The sequence below is a fragment of the Macaca fascicularis genome, chromosome 3 (assembly GCF_037993035.2).
Source record: "Macaca fascicularis isolate 582-1 chromosome 3, T2T-MFA8v1.1".
Taxonomy (NCBI): domain Eukaryota; kingdom Metazoa; phylum Chordata; class Mammalia; order Primates; family Cercopithecidae; genus Macaca; species Macaca fascicularis.
In genome coordinates this window covers 111913168-111929847 of record NC_088377.1, presented here as the reverse complement: position 1 = coordinate 111929847, position 16680 = coordinate 111913168, and the positions used below count along the sequence as shown (strand labels likewise).

General features: G+C 36.1%; 1 protein-coding gene across 21 annotated transcripts in view; it reads left to right on the top strand.

The window, feature by feature from the left end:
* Positions 1-16680, top strand: part of HDAC9 (histone deacetylase 9) — a 921222-nt gene that overhangs the window by 197637 nt on the left and 706905 nt on the right. Inside the window, exon 1 of one of the 21 annotated variants that reach the window (XM_015447659.4) lies at positions 9615-9681. The exons of the other annotated variants lie outside the window; for them this stretch is intronic. Coding sequence (XP_015303145.1) covers positions 9666-9681 — 16 coding nt within the window. The 5' untranslated portion in view covers positions 9615-9665. Of the gene's footprint in view, positions 1-9614; positions 9682-16680 lie in introns of those variants that run through there. 21 annotated transcript variants of the gene reach the window in all.

Below are 16680 nucleotides of genomic sequence, written 5' to 3'. Positions count from 1 at the left end.
CTGTCTCAAAAAAATAAATAAATAAAAATAAAATTAAAAAAGAGGAGACTTGGATAATAAAATAACCTATCAAGATGGTCTAATATTGTTATGACTTCTTCCATTTAATCATTTATTTAGGCATTACTTATCATGAGCACATCAACATTTTTGTCTGCCCTTTTCTTCTTTGTGCACTTAATGTTATCTTTTCCAGTTTCTCAAAAGGAATAACATTTAAAGAATTAAATGAACCTCACGTGTCATTTGAAAACAGAAACAGGATTATCCATTCCAGGCCTCTGTTTTATTTTCCTCTTCCCCTCTCCTTGACACTTTATTTTTGGGCAGATGTGCCTGAGGAAGACTTAGTGTAAGATGATACAAGGTACAAGGTGGAACAGAGCTTAGTTTGTGAGTCTGAGAAGGGATGATACAAGGTGGAATAGAGCTTAGTTTGTGAGTCTGAAGCAGAATCAGGCAGTGATACACAGTATGTTTCCTAGAGGATAATAAACTTTCTATATGATGACCTTGTTTTATCGTGGTATTAGTAAGCATCAAAACTATTCACTGATTCATATATTTTCGCAAGAGGAGGAAAATACTGCATGGGTTTTGCAGCCAGTCTTCCTGTTCAGATTTACTGTGCTTAAGTACTCAATTTGAGAGAGAGAGAGAGGTTGACAAAGGATTCCATGACTTCTAGTCTTCAAATGATCAAAACTGAGGACCTGGTGAAGGTTTCAGGAAACCACTTCTTTAATTGATTCTCTTTCCATGTAAAATGTATTTCAAAGGATAATAGCCTACGGTTTGACTCCAAAGCTTCAGTGTAGATGAGAAATTCTTCTGGCTGAACTGTATAGCTAATGCTCAATTACCTTAGCTTCTATTGAACCATATTCTAAACACCTTCCTTTGTAACCATCACCTTGTGCAGAAGTCTGTATTTTTAGCCTTTAAGCAGAGCTCAAGCACTGTATTTAGACATCTGACTTGAAGACTAAAATTTGCTCAGTGAGCAGAACAAATGTTCAGAAAATAACATTTCAAGGTTAGAGTTAGTGTCCTGAATAAAATCCCTTTTCTCCTTTTTCTCCGTATTGAATATAACATAAATAATGTACCCTGACTGACTTTTAAGATTAAAAATCAGAGAATAACAGTGAACTTGGAAAGGGAAGAGAGCATAATTAAAAATTGAAGGGGCTTCTGTTGAACAATTGTTTGCCTGAAACTAAGTACACATTTTATTCTTGACTCAATAGGATTATGAATCGTAAAAGGATTTTTTAAACTATATAGTAAAGCTTTTAGAAAAAGGGCCTGAATAAGCCTGTAGCTACTGTAAAAAATATTGAAAGAAACATACACACACAGAATCATCATAATATCCTTCTTAGTATGAGGAGGAAAAAACTAAATATTGTTTATTGCTAGTAGTTACAGTAATTGTATTTATCAATTTTTGACTGTTTACAATGCGTTAGTCACTGTGCAAGGCCCTGTATATAATAAACCTAATTTAATGTTCACAGCAATTCTATGGAATAGGTATTATAAATCCCATTTTGTAAATGAGAAATAAAGTCCAGAAAGTTTAATAACATTCTAAAGATTGTATGATTAGTAAATGGAAGTATATTGTGAATATTTCTCAAGAAAATCTCAAAATGGTGCCCAAGACTCCCTGTCCTTGAGAAATAAAAACATTTTACTTCTTAGGAGAAATAGATGAGAGTGATACATTGTGATTATTATTGTTAAACAGCACAATGCAAGGTCCCAGGACCCTTTTCTGAAAGGGAAACGACATATTTGCACAAAGGGAAAGTGATTATCACTTGCTGAGCATTCCCTTAAGAATTCTGCTCACTTGGATTATGTGTAATTTGGTGAAGAATTTATCCCCATGTGTTCCATGAGGCAAAAGGATGTTGTACTTGCACTTCACAATGCATCCATACCAATCCCCTGGGGGAAAAGTAATAAATGAGTCTGGGTACTGCCTTCTCTTGGCCTCATGGTTGATGTTGTAATCTTCACTCTGTACAGCCAGTCACTGTGTGAACAGAACTAGCTAGAGCTCAGGACTATTTGACTGATTAAAGATTCCCACCGTTAAAATTAGGGCTGAAAGAAATGTTGGAAATTCTGAATATTTTTTAGGTCCTGCATTTGAAAGGTAATAAATGGGGCATATGAAACTCTTTGACCTTTTTCTGGTTCTCAGTGCCTTGAAATTTCTATCTCAATTTTTTAGATACTCAACACTCTAACCCAGCAAGGGGAGATATTTCATAGTAGGGCATAGTAATAATATAAGAAGAGTGTATTAGTCCGTTTTCACACTGCTATAAAGAACTACTTGAGACTGGGCAATTTAGGAAGAAAAGAGGTTTCACTGACTCACAGTTCTGAAGGCTCAACAGGAAGCCTGACTGGGAGGCCTCAGGAAACTTACAATTATGGTGGAAGGCAACGAGGAAACAAGCAGCTTCTTCACATGGTGGCAGGAGGGAGCAAAGGGGGAAGTGCCACACACTTTCAAACAACCAGATCTCCTGAGAACTCACTCACAATCACGAGAACAGCCAGGGGGAAGTCCACCCCCATAATCCAATCACCTCTTACCAGGCCCCTCCACCGATATGTGAGGATTACAATTCAAGATGAGATTTAGGTGGGGACACAGAGCCAAACCATATCAAAGAGATTGAGTAAAGCAAAGGTGAATTAGAGATTTGTTTTAAATGTAGTGGAATACCAAGTTTATGTAGCAGAAAGTATAACAGTGGTATGGCTATTATTTGGTGAACCGATTATCATTCCTTTTTGCATAATAGGTTGTGAGTACACATGGCCCAATGGTGTCTTAATTCTTCATTTGAAATTCTAAAGGTTTGCGTTTCATTTTTGTTAAGCATGTTGCATTACTCTAAAACAGATTTTAAAAGAAAGATACTGAAATATAATTCCACATAGTTACTGAGTCACTGACTTTTTCAGAACTCTTATAGGTAATCACCCTTATTTATAGATGGGAAACATTCAACTGCAGAATTAAATGATTTGCTCGAAAGGAAACAGGAATAAATGGCAGAATCAACCACCTAATACTTTGGATTTTTGGAAAGTATTAAAAATAAACAAATCAAAACAACAAAGTTCTCCATTTCTTTGTTTGTGGAGTATTCTCCCCTCTGGCCCCAGCGAAATAAAAAGTCAGAAAGGAGATCCTCTGGAAATTAAACCAATGTGTTTAAAGTTAAACCCTGCCTCATGTCACTTGTACAGTTTACACAACATTCGTATCCTTAAGTGCTACCTTAATTTTGTGAATGTGAGCATAAAGAAGTCCAGGAGGCCACCAAATTGTTCTCACTGGCTTTTTGTGTAGTGTAGGATAATGAGGCAATTTTTGCTTTGTCTATATATATTTTGTGTATTACTTGATTTTATGATCATATATTATTTGTATGACTTTACCTTTAAAGTCAATACAAACAATTATAAATGTAATTTGGTATTTACAACACACATACACACACACACACATTTTTTTTTTTCATTAAACATTAGGCAAATGGTGGTTACATGAAACATGAAACTCTGGGACTACTTCTGTTTCACAGGTTCAGATCCTGTGTCCTGACTTTTGGTCTGAAAAATATAGGCTTGGTTAATGTATTCAATTGTGTACTTTTACCCAATTCTCCATTACCTCCTATTTCATCTTCCACCATAGTAACTTTAGACAAGAAAAGTATGTTTGAAGATTACCACGGGTTAACTACCTGTATTCTGTTATGAAATCTTTGTATGTAGTGTTAGTCTTTGGTTTTGTGGTCAGGATCGACTATAATCTATTCTGATTCTTGATTTGTCAAATGTGAGACCTTGGCCAATTTATCTAATCTTTGGGTAAATTAGTCTCTCCATGTGTAAATTAAGTATGAGAAAACTTAACCTTTAGGGTTGTTGTGATAACTAAAAGAGCTCCAATTTGTCCAGTGCTTGGTTTTATAGGGACTAGATACAGGAAGATTTCTTTCTTCTTCATTTGATTTAAATCCAACACTCAATGTTACTGTTGTCCCAGGTAAAATTTTAAATATTCATTTTGCTATAAATCAGACATGATTTTCAGCACTCTGTTTTAAAAAGTAATGTGATTTCTTGTGGAATAACTAAAATAAGGACCCACTGACAGTTGTTTCCACATTAAAGTGAGGTGGATTTCACCCTAAAGCTTCTGAGTTGCCAGGTAAGCTTCACTTTATCAAGGAGAAAAATTAAAATCCACTGAACCAAAGTAAAATGAAATAAAATTCCAGAAGCTAAAGGACAAGTAAAGGACACAGTCTTCACACTCTGGGCTTTTCTTTTGGTCTTTTTTCCATTGACTGTGGGATAAAATTTAGGGGAAATTGTGAGGGTGTTAATGGCAAGTGTATGTTTGAGTTCTAAGACTTGGGTCATAATACCAAATCATAATGTGTATTTTTCTATCCCCTCTCTTACTCAATGTTGTTCATTTTTTAGTGTTATTCAATATTTTCAGTATCATGATTTGTAGAAGTTTTTATCATAATTTCTTTTATTATTTTCCTTATATTGGGAATATACACCATTTGCAGTTATTCAGTGACACTTTAAAGTAGCAGTGTGATGGACATTCATTTACATAAATTGCCATCCACATCCTTGATTTTTTTTTTGTTTGGAAATGATTCCTAGAAATAGAATCACTCTTAAGGAGTGTGAATGTTTTAAAAGATTCTTGATATAGTGTGACATTTTTTTCCCTGGGAAAGGTGTACCAATTTACACTCCTACCAGCAGTGTTTTTCACATCATGTGCTTGTCGTCATCTATTAGCATCAATGATAGGTAAAAATGTTAATGTGTCATAATTTATATTTATTTGCTTCCCAGTGAAGTTGAGTATTATGTTTTATGTTTACTAGAGAAGATGGGGACACCGGAATGCTCCTTCTTTTCAGCAAGTATATATTTAGACACATTGTGTTCCAGTGGTAGTTTTTCTCATTTATTTAAATATAGGTCAATAAGCAAAATCTTGGCTGCAAACAATCATCTTAGCACTAAATTTAGTCAAGTGTCAAAGGCATTTTAAAGACACTAAATTTGGGATGCATCTCAGAAAAACATACTACATGATACTATGCTGATGAGATTTTCTTTTTATGGTAGGCAATTGGTAATTTTGTTGTTTACCCTGGGTTCCCCCACAATGTTGAACTAGCAACTTTCAAACCTGCATACATCTGCTTTTGTAGTCAAAATTGAAAGATACAATTGAAAGGAAAGATTTAGTTCACAAACTGTATAATCTTCTGATTCTGCAGAATTGAAATGAACAAACTTGAACACATATTTAAGAACGCAAGCTCTAGTCAGCATATAACTTAAGACCAGAAAAAGGTTGAATTTCCTTTCAAAATAAGCACCATGCATGACCGTGCTTCCTAAGAAAAAAAGAAAAGGTAATATCTCTAAAAATTGTATCATCGTTATTTTCATACCGGTTATCATGGTTCAATTAGTCCCTCTCTATACAGTCTAGTGGTACATTTTTCTAAATTGTGAAAATTCAATAATAATTACAGAATGTATAGTGTATATAAATGTGTGTTTTAAGTGGTCTTATGTATGATATTTCAAGATGTAAGCTTATTTTTCAGGATGTTGTGTTTTGGTACCTAGGAGGGTCAGCTTTGAATCATTTCTAGTTACATATTTCTAATTTGGGGGAAAATCAGTTTTTATAGGAATAAAATGAGGTCCAAGTCTTCAGCAGAGTGAAGGAGAAGACTGAATTATAAAAAGAGACTTTAAAGCTTTAGAGGAAGTTAATAAAATAATTTTATTGAATTCCATCATGACTCAGCTTCTAATATTAATTTCGTAAATAGGAAAAAGGTAATTAAATTACTAAAGCACCTTCATTTTAAAGGTCAACTTTATTATTATTGCTCATAGGAAAGTTTATTTTTTTACCACTTTTAGAACCTAGGTCTTTTTAAATTGACGCACAATTCATTTGAGTGCTTTCTATGACGCGCAGTCAGACCTGCATCCTTCCTGTGTGGGCTCTGACTATCTAATACAAGAGATAATATAATGACTTACATATCTAGAACACAAGGTAATGATTCCATTACCTGGGCATATCCCTTTTCGGATTTGCAGACAGTTTAATTTTTACATCTGATCTTTAACCAGTGCTTGAGATGAAACAGAACTGGGTATTTGAAAGGAATTTAATTTGTTTTACCCATTTTAATGGTAGTTTTTTCTGAGTGTATTTAAAGAGCTTTTTATAACTACCATCTTCCAATTTTAAAAATGGAAATATATTTTCTATTGCTTATTTTTTTATGGCAAAGCCTTATGTATTTATTTTAGAAAAATTAGAAAATACTGCAAAGAAAAAAGAAAAATGAAAAAATAATAGATAATTCTAATTAACATGTTGGCAGATACTCCAGTTTATTCTATATAATTCCTATATACAATAGGGGATCAAAGTACTTGTTACACTGAATACCATACTCTGACATTACATATTTTTGTTGTTATATGTTTTTGAATGAGCAACCAATAATCATGTTAGCCTGAAGACAAACTTTGTGTAGTTCAAAGAGTGTTTGCCAACTCTTTTTCAAAAAGGAGGTTTCACATAAAAATCCAGATGTCCACCTTCTCTTGATAAATGGGGGTTCTGTGCTGCTGGGGCTGACTCCTGGTTGGCCACAGTTGAGAGCAGATGGCCACAGTTGGCCTTAGCCAGCAGGAGCATGCACTCTGCATTCAGCACATTCCTGTCCTGGTCTCCTTCACATCTTGATATGCCTACCTGACTCCCAAAACCAAATTGTTTGAAGGGCAGTAGTTTGTCTAGGATAGTGCTTTCAACAAGGCTCTACTGGCCCCTAAGGGAAGATTTGAAAGTGTTTTCTGGATGCCACAGTGCTTGGAGGGCACTATTGACATTTAGCGGACTGCTGTCCTGTTATGTGAGAGGCCGTCCTGGACCTGGAAGTTGTGTCCTGCATTTTCAACAGTCCCTTTGGGTATTCATATAGGTGAAACACCTGTTTATAATTATTTGAGCCTAGAAACAAAATTGGTTGCACATATAAAAACTGCTTTAATTCAATTTTAGTATACATTGAATTTCCTAAGACTACAACTACTGTAAAATTTCAGGTAAAATTGTTCTTTGCTTTGGAAGGTTTACTGTGCATTGTTCACCATTAGGAAAACCATGTCACTGACAACAAGGTGGCTATGGTATCTGAATAACCAACACAATGCAGCTCCATCAGTGTTCATTTGTAGCACCCTTGTTCAATATAACAAAAAGCAAAATTAACACTTCTTTAACATTTTTTATGAATAAGAAATAAATCTCAGATCTTATGAGAGAATATTAATGCTTCTTTGTGTGTTTTTCACTTTTACCATCTATAATTTGCCTTGGCATGTTATCTAGACTTCAGTTACTCTTATTTTCCTTTTATCACATGCCTGTAAGCCTGATTTATTGTTTCTTATTCTAATACTAAATTTTAGCCTAATGTCCATGCAACCACTCACCCTCCAGTCTTTCACTTTCTTAACCTTCTTGAAAGTACTGGCTTCTTATTACTTCTCTTTAATTCATATTTACTTGTTGGTAGTAGAGTAGGCATCAGATAAGTTCCTTACTATGGAGGTTATGCTCATTCCTGGGGCACTTTATAATTAAAAAGAATATTATTATAGAGGTTGTTTGTATAAACTGTGAGCTTTGTGTTAGGTTAGTAAAAGAGGCATTACAAAATACTTGTTTTTAAATGTGAAGCTTTGTGCTTGAGCAGCTTAATGCTCTAGGTGAGCATAGAGAATATACATTGGTCCTAAAGAGGCTTGCAGGCTTCTAGAAAGACATTACATAGAAATAAGTTATGTCTAGACTGAGAGGATGATGAAATATGCTCCAGGATTTCAGAGAGGGGCACGTAGGTATGTTTGAATGGGTGAGGAAGGCCTGTGGATAAAGCTGAGGAGGTGCCACCCGACCTAGATGCTTGGGGAAGCTGTTAAGAGTTTTGGAAAAGGGGACAATGAAGCAAAGTTCTCTCCCTTCTTTTTCACTTGCCCCCATTCTTTTTCTTCTAGAACTGTATCTTTTCTTCTTTCTTTCCTGAAGATGCAAAAGCTACAGATGTGAATGAGAGGGACTAAAGCCAGAGTCATGGCTGTGAAGTATTGATTTCAGGTATTTGTTCTTAAACTCAGACCAAATATAAAAAGATGACCTTGGGGGCTTAGAATTGTGCAGTTTTTGTTCTTCAAGAGAATTTATTGGAGAGATCTCAGAGTAAGGCATTGCTTGTATTTTCCTTCAGCGTAGTACTTAGATTTTTATTTTCTTAGATCTAATTATAAAAGAGACTTAGGAGGTGGAAAATAAATTCAGTAAGTCTTCAAAGTTTTTCCTTTCTTTATTTTATAAGCTAAGTATCATTGAATCGGGGGAATACTAAGAAGGGTATCAGTGACAGAATCGCTAGTTTCCTTAACCTGCCTCAGCTTACCAAATTTAACTCGTTTTGTGAAACTATCACCACATGTAAATGTATGTAAAAAATAAGAATTTCTTTGAAGAAACGTTTTCTTAGCCAATCAAAAGCAAGAGCTAATGAGGCCTCAGGATGATTTGGTTTTCAGACTTTTTTTTTTTTTTTTCCAATGCCACAATGCTTAGATGCGGTGGGAAAGGCACTTCGAAGTGAGTACTCCAGATTTAATTCAAATGCACCCATTTAAGTAGCTCAGAAAATTGCATAATCTAGGGTTCTGGAGTGACAGTGTTTTATATGTTGAAATCTTTTGGAGTGAGATTGAAACAGCAAAATCATTGTATTTCATTAAAAGCGGTCTCAGCCTCTTCTTTTTCCTTTCATTCACTGCAGGCTTTTCCATCTAGGAAACAATTCATAGCTGCTTCTTCAGAGGATGTCTAATTTTCCCTCATTCAGAGGGACACATTTGGTAGTTTGCCCTGTGTTTTAATTAGTAAGCTTCAGAGAAAGAGAGTCGTCGGAGCCAGGGCCCCCAGTTGTGGAAGTTTCTATATCCGGTAAATTGGATCCATTCCAGGGCAGAATCATTTATCAACAAATGAAACACCAGCCACTTCCCACACGTCCTCTGATTGCATTAAAAAAATCACTCCCCTTCCTACCCAAATTGAGTATGCTTACAGTATGGAGCTGCCGAACATTCTCTTTCCTTCTTCTCCTCCTCCTCCTCCTCCTCCTCATTCTGTTGAATTGCTGGTTTCTGTAATCTATTAGGCTTCTTATTAATAGTAATAAAATGTTCATTCATTAACTCTCTCATGCCTACATATCAGATATAGTCACTCTCTTTGCCCCTAAGTTATGCAGTCTTTATAAGGTTGTTCAGTAGCAGAGAAATGAGCTGGGAAAACTGATATTGCATCTGTAGCATCAGGTACTATTTAACCAGTGGGAGGGACTGATAAAATTAGCAAGTTGACTAACCACTTCCCTTCCTTGCGGCTCTTTAATATTATAACGGATACAGAAAAGTTCAGAAGGACTGAGCTACTTTGCGAAACCACAGCACACTTTGGCAAAGAGGGAATGCACAATAAAACGGGTAAGTTTCTTTCTTTTAACCTTTTAAGAGAACTGTGAAAAAGATAGTGGGGTAGACGTTTTTAAGTTTGACTCTGCAAATCGTCTTTAATAATTTGTAGGCTGTGGAAAGATAAACCTGTCATGAGGAGGGAAGCAAAACGTTTTTCCAATCAGTAGCAGCAATAACAACAAAAATTACATTGAGCAAAACATTCAACTCTGAGAATGCCTTTATTATTTCAGATAGATAAGACTAAAGTGTTTTTGGGAGAGGGTTCTTGAATTAGTAAAAATATTGATAAATAAGTTCCTGTACTCTGAGTTTTTGAAATTTAGCCTGGAATTGTCAGCAGGGGCATTATCTACTGAAGCTGAATGTCTGTCTGGATCTTGAAACAGCTTAGTCTTCTATTGTCTTCTTTGTGGTTAAAATTTTTTGTTGCTTTTAACTCTTTTATTATCAAAAAGTTCAAACACAAGCAAAAATAGAGTGAATAGTGTAGAGATTTCCCATGCATCTATCACACGCCTTCAGTAGCTATAACTTCAGAGCCCAGGTTGTGTCATCCACACATCTGTGGTACATTCCCTCCTTCAATCTAGTTGAATTGCAGCATTTTGAAATACACTTATTGTGAACATTAAATAAAAGAGGCCTAGGATTTCCTAAAGGCTTATACCAGCTCAGCAATATAAGGTTTAGAGAAATATTATTATATAAAATTGAATTATGAGTCATAGAAAGCACAAATGAGTTTCCAGTGGTTGTTTCACCAGTGGGAGCAGGAGTAGGGGATGGTAGATATTAAGATTATAGTCTCTGGAGCCAAACTGTTTGGGGTCAAATTTTGGTTCCATCACAATCCAGTATCCTTAAGACAATTTCTTAACCTTTCTGTGTCTCAGTTTCCTCACCTGAAAATGAATACAATAGCACTGATCTGAGCATGAGGGATGATGAACCAGTGCGTGCCAAGACTCTGAAAATTGCTGGGAACATAGAATGCTCACTGTTAGCCTACAACTGTTGGTTAGAATTCTTAGAGTGATGGTAGGGTTGTGATTTGTCCAAGCAGAAAGCCAAAGGTTATATCTGAGCATATTGGGCTATCTTCTGACCATTGCTTTTCTCCTGATTATTTTATAATGCCAGGCTAGGAAAAGTCTCCATTGAGATGTCTTGCTTGCTTTTGCACCCTCTGAAAACTCCTTGCTCTTGCTTCAGTCCTCCCCTGCTCTGAATTAATTCTCTCTACAAACAAAAGGTATCTGAGCTTGTCTTGCCCACCCTCTCACTTTGAGGACAAGGGAGTAGAGATTTGTCTAAGCTCACAGAGCAAGGAGTAGATCTGATGGAAAAGACCCTGTCATGGGCTTTATGGACTCCTCTAATGTCTGTTTGAAGGGGCACTGCAGTTGGGTTTAGGAAACACTGTTGGGCCTGAGAGGCTGCCTCATGTCTGAGGCTCTTATGCATCCATCTCTGATGTAGAGGTCTTCCAGGGCTGCAAGTTACTCAGATACTTTTTTCATTGCTAATCAGAATAGTGAAATTCTGAGGATGGCAACAAATGGATGGTGAGGACCTTCCCTAAGCTATTTTTTTCTGTACTATTCATCAAATAGTAATGGGTGTCATTTATTGAGCATTGACAATGCACGTGGCATGTGCTATGTGGTTTTCTTATTTACTCCTCCCTATATCCCTATGTAATATTTACTATTAATATCTTCATTTTATAGAAAATAAACTAAGGTACAGAGAAGCTAAGCTACTTACCCAGCTGATAAGAGACAGCCAGGATTTTGTTCCAAGTCTGTCTGACTTCTTAGGGCATTTGTCCACAAGAAATAGGTTTGTTCAAACATGTGCACTCGAAATGCATCTGTGGTTTTGCTCTTAGGCTTCCTGAAGATGAAAGTCGTCAGTATTCCTATAAAGCAAGCTGAATGGAAAGCCTTTTCTCTAGTAATAGTTTTCCCACAGTGAATTTTCATAATGCCTAATTACAAGCTGGAAATTTGTCATAAATCTTGACAAATACAGAGGCGGGTGGGGGTGGTGTGGAGTTACCACTGTAAAAAGTAAATATTGAACTGACAGGTAAAAAAAGATATGCTCTTTTGGTAAATTAACCATGCTTCAGTGGTGGATTTTGTTTTTAAGGCCATTTGTCTCTCTTGAGTTTTTGTAGAGGAGGGTGAAATACATCTAAGTCAGTTTTTGAGAACATGCAGTGCTGTTGTAAAACAAATGATAAACACTGATGCGCTGCAGAAATAAAAGTTGGCTGAATCTTCTGGGAGGTGCTGAAGAGAACTGGGACATGCACAGTCAGACATTTTAGAAACCTGGAATTGACTTGAAGTGCTTTATCTTTTACATTACGGGTACAACTGCAAAAATAGAACTGAATGTGTGAATGAAGAGAGAGGTTAATTTCACAACTTTGGAGAATTTTTTTCCCCTCCAATAGAGTAATGGTGTTTTAAAATTTTTTTTTCTTCACTCGAGGGGACATGGTCTAAAATTTAGAGCTAAAAATGCAAACATCAGATATAAATGATTGACTTGTCTTTTATCAGGCAATCTGATACAATTTGCACTCGTTCATTTTTCCTTTATTGGCTACAGTACTTTCTTCATCTTGACAGAATCAGTTAAGCTTTACCTATAAAAATATTGGTAGAGATTTGAAGTCATATGATCTTTTTGCAGAAAAAGAAAAGGATAAAGGGAATTGCAGTTGCCAGTGTTGGAGTGAGTGAAGTGGGAAGGGTCACTGTTATGTTGCATTCTTGGATTCTTAACCTTTGAGAAAGCAGAGCAGCTCTTTAGTACTGGCCACTGCAAACCATTTTCCAGAATTTTTCCATCATCTCTGTTTTTTCTTTTTCTTTTTGTCTCTAATGTCTTTATCTCATAAGAACATATTCACAACCTGTAAAGCAGGGTTTAGGGTTGGAAATTTCTGTTTGTCTATCAATAGAGACAGATTCAGAGTGCTATTTAGCTTGTCAGTGTCCACTTCTTTGTGCACTCATGTAATTTCTGGTAGGGTTGGTCACCCATTGGATTACTGTGTGCTAGTGCCTTCATGTTTACAGATTGTTTTCTATCCTAATATTTAACATTTGTCAATGCATTATGTCACTGCTATTATTAAATGTGAAAATTCAGTAAGTTTTAAAAATCAATAAACATTAATTAATGCTTGATTTAAATGCTTGATTTAATTATTAACTTAATTTAAATTTTAATAATAACATGTATTAAAAGTCTTGAATAGATAAAGCATTGTTTTCCCTTGAGATGAATTCTGTCTTCATTTGTTCTTTTGTCCATTTATTCACGATTGCTTAGCATCTTCTGCTTGAGATCTAGAAATCAATAATCACAGTTTGTGCCCTCAGAAAGTTCACAGGTTTGGGGTGAAAAACAGTTGTATGAAATAAATGATGCTATAGTTCACAAAATATATTCTAACTACATTGGACCATCTGCATTGGGAGAGAGGGTGTGTGTGTATGGATAATCCCAGACCCTGGGATTAGAGCATCATGGTTCAAAGCCCATTACCCTCTGGTTTTGGGTATTTAACTAATGTTCTTAGGCCATGATTTCTTCACCTGTAAAATGATCCTGAGCTCCTAGGAGTGTTGTATTAATTTAACATGTGATACATGTTAAGTATTTATATAGCATATCCTATAGTCTTTGGGGGATCAAGGATAGTCTCTCAAATGAAGTTAACTTTAAACAGCCTGAATGGCATAGATGCTTCTAGTCACAGGGAACTGGATATGACAAAATGGAAAAGAGTTTTGCCTGTTTGAGAAAGAGAGTAAAGGTCAGCATGGCTGAAACATGTCAAAAGTGGGGAAGTTTCTTAGAGGTACTGGAAGAGTCCAGATCGTGCTGAGCCTAGTAGGTCATGTTATGCAGCTGCATGTTGTGCAAGTGCAATCAGAAGTGATTGAAAGGTTTACACAGAGAGTTGCATGACCTGAATAATATTTTTAAACTAGTTGCAGAGTGGAGAATAGATTCGTGAACAGCAAGAGTAGACACATGGAAATAGGTTAGAAAACTGTTTCAATAGCTTAGTCCAAAAATGATGACCATTTGGATTAAACAGTGTCAGGGGTGTAGGGGCAGTGGACAGAGTGAGAAATCCTGTATAATTAATAGGACTTGGTAAACAACTGGATGTTGTTGGGGAGTGCCAATTATGATCCTATGGTGTTTAGCAACTGGGTCTAGTGAGATGTCATGTGTGAAGATGGGCAAATTGGAAGAAGAGCAGGCTTGGACTTCTCAATTTACATGCTTTTGAAACACTCAAGGGGAGATGTCAAGTAGGCATAAGACGTCATGTAGATGTTAAGTGAAGTCATGGAAATAGATGTGATCACTCAGAGAGATGGGATGAAGTGAGAAAATCTGAGGACCCAGTACTCAACCACTGGAAATTCCAAAATTTAGAGGACAGAGGAGAAGCGGCCAGTAAAGGAGGTGGATAAGTCATGGTCAGAGAAAAGGGAAAATAAGGAAGTTGTAGTTTTTAAGGAAGACATAAGAAAATAGCATATTCAGGAGAAAGGAATGATTATCCATGTCAAATGCTAAGGAGCTAATAAATAATCAAAAAACACCATGGAATTGGTATCATGGAGCTCACTGACATAAATATAGAAAATACAATTTCTTTAAAATTGCATTGGATTTTAACATATTGTTTACAACAGTAAACATAATCAAGTTTACTGTTGACCAATTGAATAAATATATGAAGACAATAAAAGAGACATATTATTTTCCCAAGTGGCAGTGTATTTAGAAATTATCTTACTTCTGTCTTTATGTAACTGTATGGTATACAAGGAAGCAGTAATAAACTATGCTGGTCTAAACTTACTTCCCTGGAAGTGCAAAGTACTTGAATTCAGCACTTTCTTCTTGTGTATTCCCAATATCAAGATTACCAGGTACCATTGCTGAGGGAACCATTTGCATAGACCAGTAGTTCTCAACTGGGGGCAGTTTGGTACCCCAGAGCACATTTGACAATGTCTAGAGATATTTTTGATTATTACAGCTGGCGGCAGGTATGTTACTAGCATCTAGGGAGAAGAGGCCAGGGATGCTGCTGAATATCCTGTAATGCACCAGACAGCCCCCCGCAACAAATAATTATTTGGCCCCAAATGTCAATAGTGCTGAAGTTGAGAAACCTTGACATAGACTAATGCAGACCTGCTCAGTGCCTAACATCACGCCTTGACAATAGTAGATCTTCACTAGCATTGTTCTGCAGGAGAGTGGGAGATCCTTTACTGCCTTTTGTTCATGGTTTACCAATAGGTTTATGTAGTAAGTGATCTTTGAATTTGGTTTTTATCTTGAAACTTCTTTGTAAAAAACAAAGTGAATAAATAAAAGTATTGTGAACTCACGTGAATTACCACTGCAGAATTTTCAGTAGAATTTATCTATGCGGTTAAAAATAGAGGACAGTGCTCCACCCAGTGCATGTTAGACTTCTTACATCAGAACTGGATTCTTTATGTAGAGTTAGTTCCTATGCTGAAGTGCATATTAGAGAAGTTTCAGTATTAAAAACATAATTTAAACGTTTAATAGATTTATTTTCTTATAATGTGTAAAGATCTACTTCTTTAAAAATAATAAATTTTATTTTCTCTTGATTATAACATAGTTCATATAGCTCATATTTGTGTGTGTGTGTATGTGTGTATGTGTGTGTGTAACTATAATAAACTCTTAGATACCCATAACCAAGGCAGGATATGGAATTTAACCATTATCAATAAAACCCCCTATGTGAATTCCCGTCTTTGCCAAGGAGAAACACAATTCTGAATATTTTGTTTCTTGTTTCCTTGTGTTAAAATTCCACTACATATATATGTATCCCCAAACGAAGTATGAAATTAGTTTTTAAAATGTCTATGCCTGTACGGTGGATTAGCAAAGAGAGCCATGGAAAAAATAAAACAAACTCAATGGCTATTTGAGAAATGCAGAAACATGGCTTTGAGGCTTGGCACCAAGCGTGGGGGCAGTGGCACCATTAGAAAGAAGTAGACATTTCTGTGACTGTCTGCCTCTGTGGAGAAAGGGGGAGCCTAAGGTCAAGATGACAGTGGTTTAAACACAGTGTTAGAATGGAGGTTTTATGAACAGAATCACAGAAGGAGGCAGGGGACAAGAAGCACACAGGCTGAGACAGACTTTGTATGCGGTGCCTTCTTTTAGGAAGATTGAAGTGCCATGTTTATTGTCTACACTTGTACTTGCCATGGAAGCAGGACATCTGAGAGCTTGCTCTGTCTGGGCAATTCAAGATAGAGACTTAGAAACGTCATTGTTGAACAGTAGAGCTGGAGGTGAAGATTTGAGAAACTTCAGTGTAGGTGCGAGTTGAAGCCACATGAAAGGAAGAGACCTGGGGACAAGAAGCTTAGGAAATAAATGCCCATCGCTAATGATCGCTAATGGTGGTATTGAAAACACATTATAAGCTTTTGCTATGGCTATTGCTTATTTTTATTTAAAAACTTTCAGTCATTTTATTTCCACGTATAGGCTTCCTCGGGCTGTCTTTACAATATATGTTATGGTAGGGGATTATTAGGCTGACGCAAAAGTAACTGTGGTTTTTGCCATTAAACGGAGTGGACCAAAGAATTTTGCACCAATTCTTTGGTCTATGTGTCTGCATTTCTCAAATAGCCATTGAGTTTGTTTTATTTTTCTGACTGCTCTCCTTGCCAATCCATCCTATAGGCATAGACATTTAAAAACTCTAATTTCATACCTTGTTTGGGGAAACATAAATACATAGTGGAATTTTAACAAAATGTTAAATGTTTGAATGCTACAGTAACATTCTAAGCTAGGTTAGATTCTTGTGACAGTAAATAGGATATTATGGTTTGGCTTGGAATTCTTGTAAGACTTGCAACAGTTTTTAATCCTGATCCAAAAGTGTTT